Here is a 24533-nt window from a genome sequence, read left to right on the forward strand (position 1 = left end):
GAGGGAAAGTAAGATAACAGGAGATAATTTTGGGTAAGAGAGACAAACGGTTAAAGAATTAAAGTCACAATTCTAAAGTAGCCCCGCTATTGAAATATTTTATATAAATAATTAATTTGATATATAAAATGAAAGGAAAAATTATCATATTTAAATTACTGTTGTAAAGTATTTTTATATTGAAAGAGTGTGAGTAAGTATTTATGTATGTAGAGTAAAGTACAACAAGGATGACAACATCCATAAAGGCGAAGCTCTGAAACTTTAGGACAAACGAACATTTACACGTGTATAGTGTCAGAACTGAATAATCAGAATATAAATGTATTAAAGTCGAACGAAACAAAATTGTAAGTAAATTTTGTTGAAAAACAGCTTAAATACAGGATATTGTCTAAGGACATACTTACATTTTTAGGACTTGATTATAGAGATGCTTCGTTTATAACAATGTACTTTGCTATCCTAGGAATCAGTATTTCAAAAATCAGACCAATCGGATAATTTTATCACATAAAAATTTGATGTTAAAAAAGTTAAAAAGCAACATGTTTAAAATGGACGTACGGACTTTCTGGTAACGATTATAGATTTGCTTCGCTTTCTAAATCGTGCCTAACTCCTCTGGGAATCACCATGCAAAGTTTGAAATTGATATGACAATTCTAACATGCCTAAATTAGCTATCCGTTACGTACGGACCGGCCCTAATTATAGAAAAGCTTCGCTTTTAAAAATGTAAAACTCTTACACTAAAACATTTTAGCCTGGGAGGGTGCGCGATTAACACCAGAAAATGTTGACACCCCTTTTAAACCAAAATCGAGGAGAGCATAGGCGGGTCTGAGATTTAGGGGGGTGTATTGCAGGCAATAAGAATTGTGTATTTTTAGTGTTAGGGGGTAGATACACCACCCAATGAAAAGTGTCCATAAATTGGTGAAATAACGCAGAAATTTTTTTCAAGATCACCCTTAAATTTAAGTGGTGTGTGGCTTATTTTGCCTTGACTGTATTAAGGGTGTGTATGTATAGTCAGACCCTTGTCAAGGGTGGTGTACAGGGGCTCAAAACTTTCCTTATTCTGATTTGGGATTTTTGTCCAAATTTTTCAACCAATAATTTTAATCTACAAAAGGTGTTTCTTCATTATTATCAGAGTTGTATATCAATTCATCGTTTATTATCTATTAAGATCCCTGAATTTTTCTATTTGATATGTTATTGTAGAGAAACTAAACCCGCGACCGTGGCTTAACACGTAGTGCATTCGCTCGTCGTCGGGAAGGTGATAGGTTCGAATCTCGGCCCGACACCGCGTCACAACTAAAGACGTTAAAAATGGTTCCCACTGCTACTATGTCAGATGCGCGACGTAAATAGTTAGAGTGGGGGGAATGCCTTGGCCCAAAACAGGCGCAACTCGCTACCATGCACAGTTGGGACTTCTCAGACAAAGGTCGTGCATCTCAGAGAGTTGGTTGTCTGATGGGTGAATGGACGCTTTACACCGCAATCATAAGTATTGTATGTATGTTTCAAGGTGCGTGGAGAGAGGTCTAGTTACCTAGTACCCGAAGCAACACCTAGCCCCCAAGAGTCTTAACTCTTTATTGTAGAGAAACTAAACTCGACCAAAACTTATGACTAATTTTCCCCTCTAACTCCATTTTCATAAGGGGGGTTTTTTTTAATGCAACCATCTCGTAATCAATGTATAAATGGCACTTAGAATTCGAATTTTGATCTGAAATTTTGCATGAGTAAACCTTGGTTAGTCTATTTTCCCTAAATCGAAAAAAAGGTGGAAAAGTAGCGGCTAACTGCTGGCGGCTCATCAGTTTAGCCATTTGTTGGGTATTTTCAAGCGAAATCCATCACGAAACCTCTCTCCACATAATGCTCTTTTCCGATCCAAAACGTTTTCAAACGGTTCTAGCCGGTAAGTGCTGGTACTAGAAATCTAAAAAATGTTGTTTTTTTTGTATCATTTTACATGATTTAAAGCAAAAATATGTTTCAAAAAGTAGATTTCTACGTAATTTATGACAGATTTGCCCTAAAAATAGCCAAAAAACGGCTGAGCCGTTACTTTTTTTTCGATTTAGGGAAAATAGACCTACCAAGGATTACTCATGCAAAATTTCAGATCAAAATTCGAATTTTAAGTGCCATTTATACATTGATTACGAGATGGTTGCATTAAACCCCCCCCCCCCCTTTAGTTTGTCTATTACTGGAAACTTGAAATTTACTGATAATTTTTTAGCTGAAAATTTGTTTTTGAATAGTAGGTTCTGAAAATTCTATCAAAATAGTTTTGCCTTTTCAAGAAACTTTTTAAAAAACGTGTATTTAGGGTATCCTATTAGGTCAAGTTCTGAATTAACATGTTTGTTATCGAACGTTCGTTCAGTATTATGGGTCTCTAATCTAGCCTTGATTTCACGACCTTTGTCTAATTCATTGCAAATCTACCGAAAAATAGTTACTTTTGATGACTGTTTGAGCTATGATATAAATTAATTAATCCCTTTATCCCTGAGATATAAAATATAAATAAACAGTATTTAATTACAACTTTTTGTCGGAATCAAATCAATCATAGCAACCCAAATTAGCAAAATGATTTTGCCAGTCTAAAACAATTTATATTCCCATACCAGCATTTTTGCTAAGAATTTTGATTGATCAGGGGAACGCCTTTTGTTTTCATTTTTATATTTTCATTAGATAATTATCGCGTCCCATATAGCCATCTATCTGCGGATCTATTAAAGTGAAAAAATATAAGATTAACACAAAACTGGTATTAATCTTATGATTTGATTTAAATATTCGTTGAAAACACATGATTTTCAGAACAACTGAGAACCGGTTCTATTCCAGCGGATATTAATCGTTTTCAAAGCCACACTGAAAAATCTTTGGTTGGTATTTAAGTTGTTTTAAAAAAGTTAAACCACTCCCCTTCTATTATATCTTTTTGTCCTAACATCAGAAAATTAACAGCTTGGACTCCATGAGATGTACCAAATTATCAGCTTATACCAATAACGAAATAAATTCGGAAAAAAATCACGAAACTTATACGTGTTTTTCAACTGTCGTTGGGGGGCAACACATCGTAAAATCGACGACCTCTCCATTTGCCCCCCAAATATTATTTTAGATTTTTTTCGCTTGTTGGTTATACCTTATACCTGCCAAATTATACTTTTTATCTCTAAATATGATTTACAGAGCAGCTTCACTAAATTTCTGTAATGAAAACATGTTTGTTTTATACTAAATAATATATTATTGTCATATCGTTTATAATTAATCATTTTCTTTTCTTTAAAATCAATTGTTCCTTGCAATTTATATACAATATACATAGCATATTAATTGATTGCATTTTTTTTTTAGAAGCAACAGGGTTCGGCAGTCGCGACTAAGCCTCAAATTCAAACCCGTTTGGAAGCTTAAAAATTAATTGAAAAAAAGGGATTACCATTTTTGGGTTAAGTTTAGACTTCAAGCTGTTTTTTAGAAATTGTAAAAAAATTATTTCCTTAAGCTTTCGGGCGCCTGCCGAGCCATGAGAAGAAGTTTTTATAACGAAATGAAGAAATATTTAGTTATATTTAACAGCAGTGACGTCCATGCCTTTTATAAGTGGGTAAAATGAGAGGTTTTAAAGTTTAAGTTCTACTCCAACACTTAAACGTCTCTATGTGTTACGGATAATTGTCATTTATTTTCGTGGATAATACAATAAAAACAACATTTCAGAAAGAAGAACATAAATTTGGAGATCTAAACACTTTAGTTACAATGCAATATAGAGTAAAGAATGCAAGGCTTTCATTTTTATAATTTGATTATAGAGATTCCTCGCTTTTAGTGTTATCCTTTTTGTACAAGAAGTCAGCTCATACCAATAACGAAATTAATTCGGAAGATAATCACGAAAGCTATACGTGTTTTTCAGCTGTCGTTGGGGGGCAACACATCGTAAAATTGACGACCTCTCCATTTGCCCCCCAAATATTATTTTAGATTTATTTCGCTTGTTGGTTATACCTTGACAAGGAGTCATTATTCCAAAAACCAGATGAATAATATCTTGCAAAAAGTTAAAAAACTACAGGTTTCAAATTGACGTACGGATTTCTGGTAATTATTAGAGTTGCTTCACTTTATAAGTTGTACCTAACTGTTACAGGAATCAAAATTTAAAGATACAGACGGACGTAGTCGTACAAACCCTTATTATAGAAACGCTAAGCTTTGAAAAACATTGTATAGCAACCATATTATATTTAAATAACAATCTTATTAACATATGAATAATAATGATAGATCATAATTTAAGGTACACACATGTAAACTAGAGTTTTAATAATATGTTCTGCATTTATGACTTATGATTATATTAAGCGATGCTTTTCAACAATTTTTCTCAACAAAATGTTTTCCTTTTTCTGTTAAGTAGATTCATATTTAATATAGTTAATAATAATATCATTCGCATCTTGATATGATTTTTAATGAAATAATAGCCCTCTGATGATAAATTTACATGTATGGCTAAAACTAACAAATCTATGATTTTTTGATTAAAAGAAATATATATGTTAAACCTATTTAAATCACATAATAACCAGTTTTATTCATTTTATTATAAGCGGTAAACTAAAACTACCCTTTTTCATTTACAAACATTTTTCAAAAATAGGTAAGGTCCTTATACAGAACAGCAAAAATACTTGTAGTAAAATTATTCTGTGTGAATATCCTTTTAAAATATCTCAGAAGCATTTTCATGTCACTACACGAGTAAACTCATTACAAAATATATAACAGAAATTATAAGAAATAATAATCATAGCTCAACAAAAACAAATGTGTCCATGGTAAGGTCACAACATAGATTTTAATTATTCAAATTAAGAGTATGTAAACAATTCTGTTTTTAGGATTAAAGGTTTTTGAAATTTTTAATTGGAATTTAAAGAATATATTGCCTTATTTTTATGGCGTAATATTAGAGCTCCAATTACCTTAATTCCTGATTATCATAGCTAGTTCAAATCACAAGTAGCTAAAAACAAGAGTCTATTAAACCCATATTTCTTAGTTTCATCAGGTTTGTAAAGAAATCACATGTCGCTGGCATCTCTTACAATAACGCCATCCAAAGCAGGATCATCATATCCGTCCCTCGCCTCATCATCGCCCACACCTCCACCCGCAGAATAAGCCCCAACACCGCCTTCCGTAGAATAACCACCTTCGCCGCGCGAAGAATCCGCACCCCCGCCGCCGGTAGTGTAGCTATCACGCGATGAACGGGAGTCCTCATAGCCATAATCGCGACCTCTCCATCCGTCACGCGAGCCGCCACCCGAAGGTCCATGATACCGGTTTCTATCGCCGCTTTTGTAGTACCGCCCTCTGTCGTCCTTGTGATGTCCTGAACCTGACCCAGAACGGTAGTGTCCGCCGCCACCGCCACCAGACCCATGTCCTCTATTATACCGGTTACCGCCGTCTTGATTCCTGTTGTTATCATACTTGCCACTGCTGCTATAACTTTCACTATAGCGGCTTGTCCCACCATTTCCGCCATACCGAGATTGCTGATTATAACCGTTATTGTGCGGCGCCCCTCGTCCCTTGTCATAACCTTTGTCGAATTTATTATAAGGCGGGCGGCTATTGGCGGTTTTATCGCCATTGTTATACCGATTGGATGAGGTAGGTGGTGATGGTCGGTGGTCTTGGCGGTATTTTTCAATTTTTCCGCTGAATCCGCTGGCGTTGCCTCCACCAACGGCGGAATTAGGTACGTTAGAATGATGGCCAGGTACATTGTGCGAGGGCGGGACACGCTCAAGACTCTTTCTTGGCTGAGATTCACGGTCCGTTCGCGACTCTTTTTCTCGTGAGTCACGGGATGTCGAGTCTTTTTTCGCGTCCCGCTCTCTTTCTTTTTCCTTGTGCTTCTTTTTCTTCTTCTCTTTGTTGTCGGAGGACTTGGCACTCTCGTCGTCGTGGTCAGTGCGGCCCTCCTTCTTCTTGGCGTGGCGGTACAGTTTGTACAACTTCTTCGGGTCAAACTCCGTGAACTTTGACACGAAATACCATAGATTGCTGAAAGACAAGTGATTTAGAATAATGGATTAATGGTCAGTTCGTTCATCCAGTAGGAGGGAAGATGATGGGGTAAAGGGGGTAGATTTTTCACGACTATTAAAATAAAAACCATAAGATTAATATCTACCAGTTTTGTTAGCACTGGCCTTCGGCAAAGAAAACGAGTTTAAGTATTCAATTTTTATTTCAAAACGGGGAAAGCTGTCCATAACACGATGCGATAACTAACCATTCAAGAGATGGTCAAATTTAGTTAAAGATTAGCTGCGCTCATGACATAATAAATAATTTACCTTTTCCATTCTTTAGCTTTTTCTTCTGACATGGAGTGAAGAATTCCGTCAATATGGTTACCAATCTTTAACAGGCACTGTTTTGTGTGATTACCCTAAAGTATTTATAAAAGTAACAGGATGTCTAAGAGTTATATGTGAGTGATAGGTTACTTCAATACAGAGAAGATATTAATGTATTCTTCAAAACGGTTAGTATGTTAATGTTAATGTTAATGTTAAAACGGTTAGTAACTATTTTGGAAAATATTATCCCTGTAAACCAGCCCCCCTTCCCCCCCCCCCCACAAAAAAAAACTTAAAACCCCCAATGTTAACTGATTAGGCCATCGAATGGCAGAAAGAATTAATACACTGCACTGTAGGTACTAGTATAATTCTAAGTACCATTTTCCCTCCCTCCCTAGATATAATCAGATTATGAAAATGAATTTTTACCTGATCCTCTTCCGAGTGGTCAGGATCTGGTTGATCCAAGGCTTTCAGGGCTTTCTTAACGTCTCTCATCTTCTCCTTGCATTGTTTGAACACCTCCGGATCCAACTCTTCCTGCCCGGATTTGCCGCCGTAATGTACAGGACCTGGATATAACAAGAAATAAAGTCTCATCCTCAAAGGGTTATTAATTCCAAATTGTATTTGAATCAAAGGAGTATACCTATGTATTTTTCCAACGAGTCGCGATACTTTTAGGAAGTATTTCTCTCCTACCTCTTCCTACACTCCTTACAACGTTAAAGAAATATTTTTTTATTCGAGCCGAGAGTCCCATGATTTTTCTTTATTTTTTGTTTACTTACCAAACAGTTACCTAATACCTGACCAGAACCAATACAAAGCTTCGTAAAAAAAAATAATGCAATCATTTTAGCCATTATGAAATCTTGTTCGAGATACATGTACTACAAATTAAACTTGCCACTATTGCATTATAATAAAAATTTACAAACCTTTCTTTTTATCTTTCTCATCCTTCTTCTTTTTCACCTTCTTATCGTGTTTATCATCACTGTCTGAACTATCCTCATCCTCAATAATTTCCTTGCTGATATACTCTTTCGTTGACAAATCTTCAGGGTCATCTTTCACAGCAGCCGCCTTCTTTTTAGCCTTTGGTTTAGCCGCCACAGCCTTTTTAGTTCCACCTTCTGCTTTGGCAAGCAGTTTTAGTAAATAAGTTGCTCTGGCGTCCAGGTGTTTCATTTGAGGTTTACAATTGGCATTTAGTAGGATCTTTCCACCAAGGTTTAGCTCTTTATCAGCCTATTTAAAAACAAGGATGACAACATCCATAAGTAGCGAAGCACAAAAGGTTTTTACTAAAATCAAGAATAGATTTTTTGGATAAAATAAACATGAAACCTTGTTTTATTTTGTATGATGACGTTGGTCAAAGTAAATTATATTAAAGATAATCTTAACAATGGGAAAAATTATACTGATATCCCATAAAAGTTTGAAAATTTGATCAAAATAAACAAAGATATGGGGATTGGGAAAATATGTAAAACATATAAAAATAGCCAAAAACCTGATAAAAGGCAGTCTGGCCGCCATGGTTGTTTTCTTAAAACGACAAAAAATTTAATTTTTAAATCCTTAACTTACAAAATTTGGAAAATCGGACCATATACACTGAAGATATGGAGAAAGTGTTAAATATATAAAAATAGCCTAAAACCTGCTAAAAAGGCAGGCTGGCAGTCATGGTTGTTTTCTTTAAAAGACGGGAAATTTAATTTTGATATCTATAACTGAAAAAATTTTGAAAATCAGACCATAAACACTGAAGATATGGAGAAAAATGTGAAAAAATATAAAAATAGCCTAAAACCTGCTAAAAAGGCAGTCTGGCCTTCATGGTTGTTTTCTTTAAACGACGGGAAATTTAATTTTGATATCTGTAACTGAAAAAATTTTGAAAATCGGACCATAAACACTGAAGATATGGAGAAAAATGTGAAAAATATAAAAATAGCCTAAAACCTGCTAAAAATCGGTCCGACCGCCAATGATGTTTTATAGTCAATTGTGCTCCTTAATGATGGGAATGTTGTCAAAAAATTTCAGCATTCTATCTTTTATAGGAGCTGAGTAAATCCCATTTCCCCCATAGCGTTACGGACTGACGGACGGACAAAGTGAATTATAGAGTAGCTTCGCTACTAAAAAAGGTAAGTGACAAAGTGTAAGAACAAGAAAATTAATAGATAGCGATACTTATGTAAAGCTATTTTAAAATTAATTGGAAAAAGATAAGGGGGGAGGAGGAGTTTTTTGGCAGTTATATTGGGTACAGGTTAGTCTAACAGGTTAATGACTCCCAGGAAGGGCTAGGAAAGAAGATATCGCCCTCTTATTTCTATTTTATTCAAAAAAATGAAGAGGTTTCTGTGCTCGCTTAGTACTTTGAGGGAAAGCACAAGCAAGTCATGAAAGTGTAGAATACAAATAATATACCTTAATATCTTCCCAATTTCCGAGTCCATGTTCAAATATTCCCGCCAGAAGCCGGCTATCCTCTTTAGCGCCCCAATCCACATCAAAGTTGGCATCCTTAGTCCATTGTCCCAACTCCCAACCGAGCCTCGAGGATTTGTCGGCCGGCATTAGTTTACCAAGCGGCCGCAAGAGTACCTCAGTTTCGAGCAGCTTTTTAGCATGAACCGCAACGCCGCCAATTTTAACATTGGTAGCCTTTTTCTCTTCAGTCTCGTTCTCCACGGCCGACTCACAGACGTCCCTCACATGCCGTCCCAGCTCGACAAGTTCCTGGAGGTTTTTGTCGGCTAAATCGGCATCCTGTGCAATATCTTGCATACGGGTCAAAGGTTGAGCATATTTTTTGTAAGACTTGATAAACCTACGGATTTCATTGTCATTGAAGCCTTTAACTTTCTCCATCTTTTTCTTCTTTTTCGGCGGGGAATCTACGTCTGTGTTGTCGGTTTTAGACTCATCTCCGCTGTCGTGCTTGCGCTTGCCCTCGTTCTCCTTGTTTTCGCCGTTCTGCAGGACAGTCTTACGTTGGCGTGGTCCCAGGTAGAGTTCGGCCAGCTCCTTTTGTCGTTCCTCCTCCTCCAACTCAGCCCTGTAGAATTAGATAGGTGAAGATGCGAACAAAGCATATGAACATTCTATTACTGCATAGAACGACTGAAAACTATTTTGTGAATAGCAAAAAAATGAATTCGATAATAATAAGCACAGGGAAAGGAGCAGGGCACTTGTAAGTGCTGCGGGCAAACAAGACGGCCAATCTTATGTTAGGTGGATTAAAGGTACAGTGCTAGGGGCTAAACAAATAACGTGAAATTTTTTTTATTTGGTGCTGTAGTTTTGACAATAATGCAAAAAGTTTTTTTTTACAAAACGTGTGGGTTAGTAAATAAATAGGCAATTCTAATTAAAACCATATTACCAAAACACAGTTGCTGCTTTTTGCAAGTTGTTAAAATCCCAGTCAGATTTGATATGTGTAGGTACTTGAAAACCGCAATTTGTATAATTGCTATAATGATATCCAACCATTAATGATATCTGTTTAATAAAAAAATTGACCTGTAACTATCCGGAATAATCTGGTCCCAGAGTTTCTGTATGCCTCCGCCACCAGAGCTGCTGTTCTCCTTGTTGTTGCCAGACAGCGAGGCCGTAGTCACCACTTCGTCCTCGTCCATGGTCAGGCTGGCAACTTTGAAGGAGGACAACAGGCCGTCATCATCCTCTTCAACCTTGATAATAACAATTATATAGAGTAACTTCGCGATTAGAAGCAAGGGGTAAGAGAGAGTGTGTGTGTGGGGGGGGGGAGAGGAACTTTGTAGTCATTTTTACATGAAGCTCTCATAAACAAGAGAATGTTGATAATATTTAGGGGAAAGGTACTAAAGAAATAGCCTACGAAAAAAAATACCCCTCATAAATCCTGCTTTGTCTTTCTTCCTATTTTTCAATTTAAAATGGAAAGTTGGGTAGACTTCCACCCAACCCGTTCGTCAAGTGCCCCTTAAAAATTAACAAACATCAAAAACTGACCTCTTCAGTTCTAGTTTCAGCTCTGCGCAATATCTCGTCAATATCACAGATAGGTTCATCACCAGCAGTGCCGTCCGGTTTCTCATCATCCTCTTTAAACAATTCCTCGGCACCAAATTTGAGAATTGCATTAAGCTCTTCCTTGCTGAAGGGTTGACCGGATTTTTCGGCGTGGCCTAATCAGTAGGTCAGGGAATAAATATAGGTTAGGCAGACTTAAATAATTAGAAAATATTTTAAGGGGTACTTCTGTAAAAGTTTTGGGGAAAATATCCCCCACTATTAGATGTTTCTATATACAGAGATAAAAAGAGCGATAATTCCTTAAATAAAAATAATAGGATGTTATAAAGTCTCTGTGTGTCGGTATGTAGCGAAGGATCTCCATAATCTTTGGACCACTAAAAGTAAAATACTCTTAAAGTAGAGATCGAAATACTTCCCCCGCCGCCCCTTCCCGGCCTGAAGTGACGTAAAAACACAAACACAAATATACATATTGATTCCCATTCCTGTTTTGAATAGTTGTTTTCCAGTTGTATCCATCCGCTGAATAACCAAATGATCTAAAACCATCTTCTTCTTGGCTCTGAATAGCATATTTTATTAGGTATATTAGAGTTCATGTAATTTTTCAATAAATATAAGGTCCAACAACCAAGGATACTAAGGGGAGCCAGTATCTCCTTTTCTGTCCAAACACCCGAGTTAGTAGGTTAAGTAACAACTTACAACCAACTATTTTATTGCACGACCTTTCTCTGGAAATTCTAACTAATCATGGTAATGATTTGGCCCTGTTTTGGGCTAAGGCATTCCTCCAATTTTTTTTATTAATGTCGCGCAACAGACATATCACACAGTAGATGTAGGAAGCGTTTTGAGCGTCTTTAGTTAGAACGCTGTACACCAAATAGAATTAGTACCCAAAATTTTTGACCCATTGAATAAAATAATGTGGTTGTAAAGCTTTTGTTACACTCTCCTTAGCCTGATCTCGTTCACACACTTAGCCAAGACAAAAAAAAAACATTTCTACCTCTCAATAATCTCCTCTTCCACGCTGTTCTTAGTGACCAGCCTGTACACGTTCACCTGCTCCTTCTGACCGATCCTGTGCGCGCGAGCCATGGCCTTAAAAAATAGATGTGCTTAAACTTTCTCACACGTGTTTCATATTCACAAAAGATAAAAATAAATAAGTATTTGGGGTTAATAATGAAAGTGAAAAAAGGACAATATAAATTCAAATGACCGTCAGAAACACTGATGGATCAAGTAAGTTATGTACAGGTTGTTCCATTGTAAGGGAATTTCAGCCATCTATTTTGAATACCTAGCTGCTTTAAAAATAACGTTTCCCCCCTACTTAGTTAAACAATGAACGGACGAACATATGAAATTACAGAGTAGTATCGCTTATAAACAAATTAGTATCTACCTGCAAATCATTCTGCGGATTCCAATCACTGTCAAAGATGATGACAGTGTCTGCGGTTGCCAGATTGATGCCCAGACCTCCGGCACGCGTCGACAACAGGAAACAGAAGTCCGTAGACCCAGGCGCGTTGAAATGCTCTATGGCATTCTTTCTAAGCTCGCCCTTTATTCCGCCGTCAAGGCGCTGGAATGGAAAGCGCCGCAGCTCCAGATAATCCACTAGAATATCGAGCATCATGACCATTTGTGAAAATATTAAAACTCTGTGCCCGGTCTCGCGTAATCGGACGAGTAGTTTGTCGAGCAGCAGCAATTTGCCGCTGCCACGTAATAAATTTTGAAGCCGTTCGTCCCGCGTCAGACTGTATTCGACCTTTTCGTCCGGGGCTTTGGTTAGGTAACCGTGGTTACAACACTTTTTTAGTTCTACAACAATATTAACAAAACTAACAGTTGCACCCTTCACGCCTTTAGTCAATGCTGTGTAGTTTTTAGTAAGAATATATTTATAATATTGTTTTTGTAACCGGGACATTTCAACTCGCAAAATTTGTTCAACTTTGGCTGGAAGATCTTTTTCTACGTCTTTCTTGACTCGTCTTAGGATGAACGGCTCCAGGACTTTGTGCAGTTTGGCGTACCCGCGCTTCTCGGCCCTGTCCGTACCGTGCACCTCGTTGAATTCATCCCAGCTGTCGAATTTGAGCGGCATAATAAAGTGGAGCAAGGCCCATAGTTCTTTCATCGAGTTTTGGAGAGGGGTACCTGAAAATAAACATGTATGAATTTGTAATAAAAATCTATGTCAAGGAGCAGACTGGTTTTTAAAAGCGAAGCTTTTCTATAATTAGGGTCGGTCCGTCCGTCCTTAACGGATAGCTTTTTTTTGTTAATTTATTGATTGTATAAAAATATGAAGAAAAATTAATCTTGTAATTGTACCTAGGTACTTAAATCAAGAAAAGTGAATGATTTACATTTGATTTGTAAAGAAGCTTTTTTGCAAGTATCCCTATATAAGGAAGAACAAAACCATTGGAATGACTTGAAATTGAATCTTTACATCATAAGGTATGCAAGGAATTTTAAGAAAACATGACAATGATTACCGTCAATTTGATTCATGCAGGTAAAAAAGCTAAATGTCGTTTACCCATAAGAGACATAAAAACTCCATAAAATAACTACGAAATTCTAAGCCACAATAATTTGGAACGTTCCATACCTGTCACCAAGACTGTATGATTGGCGTCGAAGGTCACCAGAGTTTTATAGAGCAAGGAGTCATCATTCTTTAGCCTATGCGCCTCGTCAACCAGCAGCACAGCCCACGATATCGCACTCAGGTCGTCCTTGTCTTTCAGCAAGATTTCATATGTGGTGATGAGGGCGTTGAACTTGGTGCGCTTGTTCCCGGGGTGGATCCACTCACGAGATCGAATCTAAAAATAATAAATCCTTAGTTATTAAAATAACAAGATTTTAATGAGTCTGTCTGTGTGTACCGAAGGATCTTGCTAACCTCTGGACTGATTGTACAATAAAGCTTTTCATAGGTCCTGGGGGAGGGTAAACTCACCCCCTCTTCCCCTTCCCCCTCGATGCCTCTAAGGGGTGTAATCGCTAGTAGCGAAAAAATAAAGTAACCTAGATTATATGATGAACAAAATAACCACGACTTCTGTAAATCAAAACTTTAGGTGGAAAATTTTAGACACTGTTAGTTTGTACAACCCAGTCAATATTTAATAATAGTCCTTTAAGTTTTGAGTCAACGAATGAGAAAACTTACAATCGTTCTTGAAGTGGAGTCTCCAATGTAAGTGAGAACATTCATGTCAGGTGCCCATCTAGCAAACTCGCGTTGCCACGCGTCCAAGGTGGATAAAGGCACGACTACTAAAAATGGCCTAAAAAAATGCAAATTATCCTAAAATAGCAAGTAGTTAGATATTTAGCAACTTAAAATCTCGCTGACCACTGAACCACCTTACGGAAGCTTTACATAGGTCCATCTTGTGGTTTTAAGCATTTTTAAAAAGTCTTTGGATGGTTTATGGCTATTCTTTTACCGTTTCGAATACAGGCCCATTGATGCTAGGAGCGCAGCCGATAGTAATATAAATAGTAGTAAAACAAAATAACATTATATATGAACATACGTACAATACATACAGAATTTAGTAAGTTCTACTAAATTTTGACGCGAAAGTAAGAAATGAATTACAAATGAGGAGTTAATTTTGGGAATTAACATCAATCATTCTGACTAAAACATCAAAACGTGTATTTGTAGAGTAGCTTCGCTACTATCAATGACTATAATCATGGATGAAGGTTAAAAAAACTTAAAATCATAAATACATAAATATATTTCATAACTAGGTAGTATACAAAAAAATTCTTTCAAAAATTCATTTTCAAAAGACGACATTTTGAAGCTACAGTATAAAGGTGGCAGGATTTATGTGTAGATCCCGTTATTGAAATTCCAAGTATCTAATACATTGATTAGTATTAGTATTACCATACAAAAATCTAAAAAATTTAAAAATCTTCTAACAGGCAATATAAAACTAAAATTAAATAAGAGACCTAACCCTGCATGCAGGGCTACCTAGTACTAAATAAAACAAATGAATAGAGGTTTTAGAGCTCCACAAGTTATTTTTGTGTCATATTTTTAACCTTAATATATTTTTGACAATAAGACATACGTTCCCTAATTAAAGAATCGCTGTGCTTTCAATTAATACAACTTACCCATAGAGCTGATATTTGTGAAAAAGATAGTAGAGGAAAGACACAGTTTGTATGGTTTTACCCAAACCCATCTCATCAGCAAGGATTGAGGAGTTATACCTGCAAAAGGATTTATTAATTTCCATGAATTAATGGTTTCCAATAATTTTTACTACTTTTGTATTTTTTTTTAGTACCGGTTTGATAATAATATTCAAAATTAAGAGATGCATAGGTGATGTCAATTATCTGCTTTTTGATCCTATTCTAAAAAAATCCCCCTCAAAATTTACTTATTTCCGAAAAATACACAGGGAATGGGGATACCATCCTAGAGACAAGGGATGAAGCCACTAGTAGAGATGGCAATCCGTCAAATTTTTGGATCGGATTCGGATTCTTACAAGAATCCGTAAAAAAAATGGCAGATTCCCAAGGATTCGGGATTCTTATTTTTGGCGGATTTCGGATTCTAGCAATATTTTAAAAGGACTTTTAAATTTTTTTTTTAAAATCAGTGCTATATATGTCCTAAAAATTAATGTTTTTGGTGTTCTCTATAATTTACTTCCGAGAATCGAACCAGATCTAAAAGATTTTATATATAATATGACAATCTTTGCCTTCAAAAACGGGAGTTGAAAGATTCCGGATTCCAAAATTGACCAAAAATTAGGCGGATTCCGGATTCGGATACGGATTGCCAACCCTAGCCACAAGTTTATGAAAAAAAGATGACAAAATAAATAACTAAAATACGTACCTTGTCCAAGCATGATTGAGCCAGTTCAAGCCCCTTAGTTGATAATCACGGAGGCGAAGCTCCTCAGAACCAATAAATTCTGGCTGCTCCTCTTCTTGCACAAACTTGGGTCTGGAAAAATAAATGTAGTAGGCTTAGATCACTACGCAATTTGGACCAATAAGAACACAGAAAAGTAACAATGCAATGGGAGAGGTAGGTTTCGGGTAAAATCCGTAAAGGTTTTGTGTTATAAGTTAAAAACAGTAGTAGAACGATAAAAATTTAAGTTAACTTTTTAAAAAAATTATTGTCTTTAGTTATTTTCAATAAGAAATACACATATTTAGTGAATATTTTCGTTCTACTACTATTTTTAAGCCTTAATTAAAACACACACCTTTACGGATTTTACCCGAAACCTACCTCTCCCTTTGCCAAATTATAGGTTATAACGTTTACACATTTTTGGTACAAAAAGGCAGTTATTTTCTTTACTTTATTATTTCAAAGGATTATCTTTTAGAGAAATAGTTATGGCCTATAGGCATGTAAAATATCAACCAGCAAACGTATAGGGATGAGAAAAAACAATAGGATTAATGTGTGAGAGGACTATGTATGGTCTGAAACAAAATTGCACAAATTTTTAAGTTGCTGCGCTATAAAAACGGATATTCTTTTTGTTACCTGTGTTTGAGAACTCTGTTTGACTTGCTAGGCGTGTATCTGCTCTCCTCCCGCATTCTGAACTGGCGCACCTGCTCCCCGTTCTCCTCCTCGATCAGTTTGCCCGACTCCCAGGTGGCCTCGCTGTACGGCAGGTTGCGCCACTTCACATAATAGTCCGGATACTCAGCATCCTCGTCCGGCATCTGGCGGTCAACTATACGTTCCACAACTAAAATCAGATCAAATATTAAAATTGTAGGAATATTTTAAGTACATTTATCAGTAGGTTTCACTATGGGGTAAATAACATTGACTCAGCCGCTAATTAAAATAGACATATGAGACTTTTGATACACATCTTATGCTTCAGAGAACTCCCCTACTAGGTACCTAAAGATATGTGTATATAAAGTGTGGGGGGAAAGGGGCAACTGCCATGACACATTTCATGCTGTAACTCTTTTTTTTAGTTGACTCCTAATAGTTTTTATTTAAAAAATTGTCACTCCCCCCCCTCCTGTAGATAAAATGTGATAGTGTAGAATGTTACTCACCTGTGTAGCTTTGCTGTAATTGTTGTTCCATCTCCATCTGACACTCCATATACTCAACATCGTCAGCGTTTGAGTTTCGCTTCCACATGTTAATCTCGTCCTGCTTCTTCTTAAAATTGTCAATCTTTTTCAACCCCTTGGCCCCCATTTTTTCTAAGCTCTCTGTTGATTCCCAGGTGTTGTGGAGGTGTGAGTAGCCTTTCCATTTGATTAGGTAGTGCGTCTCCAAACTGTCGGGGTCACTATCATCTAAATCAAGAGACAGAATTCAGTAATTTTATCCATAAGAAGCACATCGCTAGCCGCCAAACATTTTTACCATGGTATTTATTTGAAAATATTAACCTCTCTAATACCCCCCCCCCCCCCCCTACTTTTTGTCCAAATACCCACGCCCATGATGTTGGGTAATTCTACGCAGGTAATGTCAATAAGTTTTTTTTTCGGAATTTAATGTTTTAAGATTTCTAATTGAATCAAAATCACTCATCATCTGTTCTATAACTCACTTTCTCCGTTTGTCATTATTTACATGCAATTTTAACTAAAGAAATTAACGACTTTCGCTATTACAAAAAAAACAACAAATACCTAAAATGCCGGCGTTAGGGTCTACGCCAGTTTGTTTGATGCTGTATACAGTTGTGCCGGGTCCAGTTGCACCGCTACGTCCTTGTCGAGTATCCAACACCTAAAATATAAGCAATTTCATTTGATGACATATTTTAGATCCCTCAACAACAATTTCATCCTTGAAGCTTGATAGTAGTAAGGTTTTTATGTAATCTGAAGCATAAGATCTCAATAACTTCTCACCAAATTGGGTTCTCTATTTTAGGTAAGCTTCACATAGGTCCCCAAATGGTTCCAAGCTATTTCATTTGTAAATGAAGATTTGGTATGGTTTTAAACTATTTAATTTTCTAACCCCTCTCTGTCCCTTTGAATATAGAGCCCCTAGATGCTGGGGGCGTGGCCGCTAGTTAAAAAAATGGGTGGTTTCCCTTGAATTGCACGGAGCCCTCAGCTCTTATTTATAAAATAATTTGAAGATAAGGAGGTTAGTTTTGAAAAAAGAAGTTGTGGTGTTTCACTAGCTAATAAAATCAAAACCACCGAAATATTTAATTAAAGCTTTACTAAAGGGGGCAGATTAATAGTTGCGCTATTGACTTATATCTAAATCCCTGCAAATGCCCTTATAAAATCTTGATAAAAACCCCTAAACTGATCCACTCAGCACCGGTAAAAACCAGACAACGATTCTAAAGATTTACAACTATTTTATATCACAGATGTTTTATTACTTAAGTCACATGCAAATACAATGTGATAAAACTATCATGTTATTTTTAGAAACAGCTTTAGTTCTGGACTGTACCAGATCAAGTTTAATCAAAACAGGAGGCTACGCTCCTAGATGCCTTTAAAGAGTAAGAAATTGTCCTTCACTTAAATTTAGTTCTATTTTAAAAAGTAAAAAAAAATTCTAAGGGTGAATTTACTCGGAGGGAAAGGTACCCTCCCTCAAAATAGTATAGATAAATATTTTGCTCCAACAAAATAATGTTTATATCTTGTGAAGCATGACCGACAGACAGACAGACAAACATTGTATAGACTAGATGCAAATATGTCATAGAAATCTTGACTAAAAATTTAAATGTTTATGAATCTCAATATAAGCAGAGTTAATCACATTTCCACAATAGCGTTATAAACTACCTAACTAATGATGGAGAGACAAAGTGAATTATGTTGTAGCTCTGCTCCGCTTTTTTTTACCTTATCCACAGTGAAGACATTGCTTTGATCCTCTTCTTCCTCGCCCTCAAAAGTCCAGGACTGCACAGTGTCCTCATCTACATCCTCATCCGTATCCGGAACAACGTAGCTAGGCTTAGAGCCGCCAGCCCCCGCCCGCCGACGGTCAGAGAAGCGCTGGTAGTCGCCCTCGCTGTCACTGGTCTCTTCCGCCTCGTCAGAGCTGCCCGCCTTTTTTCGCGGCGGCCGACCTCTGCCGCCGCCGGTCTTTCGTTTCGATTTGGTGGCTGTCGACCGGCGGCCTTGAGATTTTTTGGAAGATCCGGTGGTTCGACTTGATCTGTGATTTACATATCATTAACTTAAATACTTTTGGGAAAACCTATTGCGCCAACAAATTAAAAATTATAAAATTGTACTAAACATTTTGGTAGGTGTACAATAAAAACAAAATTACATTGCATGATTTAAATATCATCGGTACCGGACGTTTTATAACCACGTTGATCTATTCGTTGGCTCAAAAAGCTTCATTGATTGGTTGGTGTGACAAACTAACAGTGTCCAAACTTTTCAACTAAAAATTTTAATTTATAATTTTTATCAATTGTCTTATCCCTTAAGATTCCTGATAATTATTTGAGCAAATGATGCCTGGACTTGGAAGTAGGGGGGTCAGGTACATCGCTATCCCAGTCTGACTGAGATTCAGAAAAATGGGAGCTCGTCGGAGAACTTTTCCTATGAAATAAAGAATAAGTGTATACAGAGTTTTGCCAGGGAGATTCTATTTCTTGAGGGAGTAAAAATGGGTAGGGCAGGCATTCCCAGTATCAATTTTAAAGGGGGGTTGAAATCCCCTTCTTCTGCACGCCTATGACAACGGGTCTTCCCCCAGCCCATAATTACCACTGACAATTTAAGTTGGTACATAATAACCTATCGTAAACTTTTGAAGAACTTATTAGATTAATTATGAATTGTTATATTCATGGGCGTATATATATTATCCATACCTAATTGAATTCAAAACAAAGAAATCTTCCGTATATTTACCCCGTTAATTAGAGAAAGAGAAAGAGAGGCGTGAGGCCGGGGTCAGGATATTCAACTAGGTCAGAAAAAAAACCTGCATGAATTTCTATTCTAATCCAAGTTAAAATAAAGCGATGTGCAGCAACTAGAAAATAGAGATTGTTCTTTTACCTCTTTTTTCGTTTCGGGCCGCTGCTGTCGGATTCACTTTCCGGAGTAACATATTTGTCCGGCTGCTTACGGTTCCGGCCAGACGTTCTTATTCCATACAACTCAGGATTCTGTCGCCATTCCGGCTCTGACTCCTTATTTTTACCGCTGGCACCTAAATGATAAATCGAATCATTAAATCGGCGGACTTTTTTCAGGGGTGTATATTCAGCACAAGATTCATTTTTTCCGTGACTGCCAAATATATAATCACCATCCCTTCCGATTTTCCCTTAAAAAATCGGAAGGGATATTCCCACATATTTACCCCCCCCCCCCCTTTAGCAGGGGATCCATTGCAGAGTATACACCCCTGACTTTTTTTTTTACAAAGTAAGAGATTCTATTTTGGTATATTTACAATAGGTAATTGAAACTGGCTGGAGAATAGGAATCTATTTCGAAAATCAATGTAGGCCTACACAATGACTTTGCATTATTTCAGCTATAAAGTTTAAATGTTTTCAAGGCAAACATCTTTTAACGAAAATTCTATAATATTATAACATTTTTAGTTTTGAATGGTTTTCCCTTTCAAGAATAAAGAAACATTTTATTACCTCTTCCAGGTTTCCTGCTGACCGGAACTCTGCTGCCCCCGCCCAAGCTGCTGGAGGACGAACTGTCGGATCCGGATGAATTTGATTCATTCTCCGACTTGTCAGATTCTTCATTGTCTGAGCCACCAGAGGAACTAACTGCTGCTCCCTGAAATATAAAAACTCTGTAAATATTTACAGGAAACTGTTGGATTGAAGAAGTTGAGTAGTTAAGCCAAAAGCTCACAGTCAGTGGAGGTAGTTTGTTTAAGTGTGGCTACTACCTACAGTTGCACTAAAGAAGTGATTTATACCTTACTTTTATAATCTGCGAAAAGAGTATGGTAGTAACAAATAAACTTCATCTAAAAACAGAACTTATGTTTTAATCTCTGTTTTAATTTAGGAAGGGAGCTCATTCTGCATACCAAAAGCTTGATCTAAGAAAAGCTCCCTAAAATTAACTAGAATGAAGAAATTTTTATTTTTATTTAATACAGTTGTTGGTAACAGTTGTCATCCTACATTTGTATTCCTCTGCTTACAACTTGGTAAAAACTTATAAATTAATGTGCTATTAATTAGTAAGTTTATACTTAGATTAATAATCAAGTACCTTTAAATATTTCACATGTTTGATGATTGGTTAAAACCTACCTAATCAATGATTAGAATATTTATATCTTTTAACATACCAAGAATAAACTTGACTGTAGTTAGTTTTTTTTTTAAATATTAGGGCCTGTATGAACACCATGGGTAAACAAGGTATAATATTATTATTAGCATTTAGATGGGAAGTTCATATGACTTACAAATCCTTTAGTAAAAATAAATTGCTCAAGTCCATGAAAAAGGCCTTTATGCAAAACTTTTTACTTCATTCCTTTATAGCCGACCGATGAAAATGATCTTTGAATTACAGTATATTAGGTTTAAATTATAAAAATATGGTTACTAATATACAAAAATTCAATATCAAAAGTATTGCTTGTTTAATTTGATTACCTACCTAATGTAATTAAAAAAATTGAGACCTGTGTGAAGCTATAAATAAATGTTTATGAAGTGTATTGTTGTTTAATGAACATCAAAATCATTTTGAAAGCATAAAATAAAACAATTTTCTTTATCATTGCTTTGCATTTGTAACTTTGGTTGCATATGGTTTATTCCATTATAATAATTAATGTATAATTCTGATATGTTACAAATGTTTGCTTTTGTTCCCAATGATAAAGCAAAATAATTTATACTTAATCATATGGGTTATGTAAAAAAAGTACAAGTTTTTTTAATATTTCATATCTAAAGGCCTGTATGCAAACCATGGTGAAACAAAAAGTTAAGAATGCTAATATGGCTTCTTCTCATATTATTATTTTAAACTTTATCTAGGCATATTAAACAATCGCATGCAACAGATAATATCTACCCTTATATGACATCAATCAAATGTCATGAATGGTTATTAAAAAATAAAAATACCATCAATTTGATGTTTTTAACGTTTTTAACATTGACTTAATCAAATTGCTCACTGAAATTCAATGGAGAAATGTTATTGGTAACAGTACCAGTAACCAGGTTATTATGTTACTAAAGATTTTTAAAAATACCAATTGGCACATAAAATTTACTAAGTTATGATGGTTTTCCAAGCCTATTACTAATGACATTTTTCTAATTAATTGTGCCGTCACATAGAGCAGTACAATATAATTATTGGACAGAGAAGGAAGGAATTGGACAGTAATTCACTATTTATCATAAAAATAATATTATATTCTATATTTTAGGTGCCAATTTAAAGCATAAATGTCAATTTATCTCAGATGGGTCCCTCTTCGATTTTCAAAATTTCGGCATGGATCGGTGGCAAAATGCACGGGAAACAATATAGAACGATTCGAGAGCTGTACTCGAATGCTCGAGCTCGTGACACTTAAATTTCGATTTCACATGGTCCACCTAAGTCCAGAAAATTGAAGTTTTTTCACTTGAAACTTTATGTCTCATTAATATAACGTCATAGAGAACTGAAATAGTAGTAAAAGAAACTAAATAATTCGAAATTCGATGAAAATATTAGAAATTAATATTAAAAACTTACCCCTTTCATGGTAATGTAAGTTTTTTCTTTTCTTTTTCCTCCTCATAAATGAACTACACCAAAGAAATAATTACTTTTGAAATGACTATATACATTTTTACACTTTCTACAACAATTTTAGATATAAAATTTTAAAAATAAAAAGGTTTTATTTAGTAAACAAAACAAAAAAGTTAAAGATAGCTGGGTATTTGTAAGCTAAGGTTTTGGTAATGCATGAAAATCATGCAGACAATAAAATATAAACAAACAAAATAGATTTGCAAAATGTAAACATCTAAATTATGAAATAAAAACAAACAGAAGACACAAAAATCTTGAGAAATAAGGAAAATTAATTGCAGAGTTGAATTTGACGGAGGTGATGAGTTGAACCGCCATGTTGAAATGATGTGATGGAGCGAGGCTGAGTGTGTATGTGGTGGGGGCTAGGCTGGATGCGCTCTCCTACTTTCTAAATCATGGTTCCCAAATCTTGAAAAATGTTCGTGGATTTTTTATCTAATAATTTCATAATTTTTCTATATTCTATATAAATTTAAATGAATGATTGTCTGTAGATAAGTATGTCTGTCTGTATGTAGTAAAGGATCTCTTTAACCGCTAAAAGGATATAGTTCTACTCCCTTTTTGAAATAAATGCATTTTGTATTTTTTTTTGTTGGTAACTATGTTTTACAAGGTCAAGATTCATTTAAAATTTTATGTATACTCCTAAATTATATTTATTTTAAACATTAGATTAATTTTACTTTGAGATGTTTTTTTCGACAATTTTTTTTTATAAGATTCGATTATATTTATAGCATAATTATGTAATTCGAATTTTTTCGAAAATATTTGGGTAAAATGAAATCTTCCAACTTTCCTTTCGAGTTTAAATTCAATTTCTTTATTCGCCCTCGGCCATAAAAAAAAATATTATATACTACGTTTCTTTTATTGTCCGTTTTTTCTCGAATAAAAATAAACTAACAAAAATAATTTTGTTTTGAAGTATAAAAAATCTTTCTTAACATTCCATGCCTTTATAGGCCTTTTTCAAAAAGGCAATAAAAGTTTCAGATTAGTGTTTGACTCTCGTATTATGTAAGCACAAGTTTGAGATTATTCTGTCCGTCTGCAATCCAAAGTACGACGACAGCAAAGACTAAAAGATGCAGGGATTGTACAATGGACAATGATAAAAAATTGTATATCCTTTAGGATCTCAGCCTGTCTGTCTGCAGTCTGATTTTATCATATCTGGATGTCATTTTGGTCCGAGTTTCAAAACTTTTGGAGAATGTAAAAAAATTAGATTTACCGTCGTTTTGCGAAATTTTTGTGCTTATAGGTATATACCTAGATAAAAGGACAAGTAACTTTATTTTTAACATATTTTTTTTCTGCCAATATTTTTTTGTGTAGGTATCATTTTCCAAAATCCATCCAGTAAACTTATAACTTATTTATTTTTATATTAGAGAAATCTAAAATATTCATAATCAGGAAACACGTATATACCAAATTCAAAACTAACAATGATGACATTATCCATAGATCTGAAACGGTTGGACATACGAACATCAATACTTTTAGAGTGTCAGCACTAAATAAGCAGAATATATTCTTGTATTAGTTTAAACAAAATTGTAGGCCAATTAGTTGCAAAAAGCTACTAAAAACAAGATAAACTGTATTTGAATTTTTTGGGATATATGATTATAGAGATTCTTCGATTATAATATTGTCCTAGAAAAATTTATTGAATGAAGTGCATTGTAATATATGTAAAATTAAATGTAATTTACTGCTAATAAATCATATCATATAACCATAGGAATCAGTAATTCAAAGAAACAGATGAATAGAATAAATATATCACTTTGAAAATTGCTGTCAAAAAAGTAAAAAATCAACATGTTTTAAATGAACGTTCGGATATTATGGAGACGATTATAGAGTTGCTTAACGTACGTAACTACTATACTGGAATCATTATGCCAAGTTTGAAATCAATAGAACAATTATAAGAGCTATCAGTTTCGGACGGGCGGATCGACTCTAATTATAAAAAAGCTTCGCTTTTATATATTTAAAATAATGCAAAATAAATAAATGGTTAATAACCACTTTTCTCGTATTTACATATAAGTCTTGAATTTTAAATAAAGCTGAAATAATGAACCTAAAACTTCACTTTTGGGATAAATTGACATCATATCATTACAGTTCTAGGTTTATAGATAATGTGCTCATAAATTT

General features: G+C 35.2%; 1 protein-coding gene across 1 annotated transcript; it reads right to left on the reverse strand.

The window, feature by feature from the left end:
- Positions 1-4290: 4290 nt before the first annotated feature.
- On the reverse strand, positions 4291-22739 carry Chd1 (chromodomain-helicase-DNA-binding protein 1). The gene is made up of 22 exons (XM_080145772.1): positions 22287-22739; positions 20195-20342; positions 19596-19749; positions 19044-19130; positions 18411-18729; positions 17217-17316; positions 16626-16874; positions 16090-16300; positions 15421-15531; positions 14679-14777; positions 13708-13825; positions 13141-13357; positions 11917-12680; positions 11515-11609; positions 10987-11064; positions 10476-10650; positions 9999-10171; positions 8898-9528; positions 7388-7700; positions 6876-7018; positions 6438-6532; positions 4291-6141 (listed from the first exon to the last, which is right to left on the reverse strand). The coding sequence occupies exons 1-22, from the start codon at positions 22293-22295 to the stop codon at positions 5148-5150; spliced, it is 5283 nt and encodes a 1760-aa protein (XP_080001898.1). The 5' UTR covers positions 22296-22739; the 3' UTR covers positions 4291-5147.
- Between the last annotated feature and the right edge of the window lie 1794 nt (positions 22740-24533).

This window comes from Acartia tonsa, chromosome 2, assembly GCF_053477335.1.
Source record: "Acartia tonsa isolate MP-2025a chromosome 2, ASM5347733v1, whole genome shotgun sequence".
NCBI lineage: Eukaryota > Metazoa > Arthropoda > Copepoda > Calanoida > Acartiidae > Acartia > Acartia tonsa.

Excerpts from the sequence above, each read along its gene's own strand:
- Chd1 (XM_080145772.1), bottom strand. Across the intron at positions 17,317-18,410 it reads ATGTCTTCACTGTGGATAAG|GTGTTGGATACTCGACAAGG; the intron begins GTAAAAAAAAGC and ends CTTATATTTTAG. Across the intron at positions 6,533-6,875 it reads ACCACTCGGAAGAGGATCAG|GGTAATCACACAAAACAGTG; the intron begins GTAAAAATTCAT and ends TAAATACTTTAG.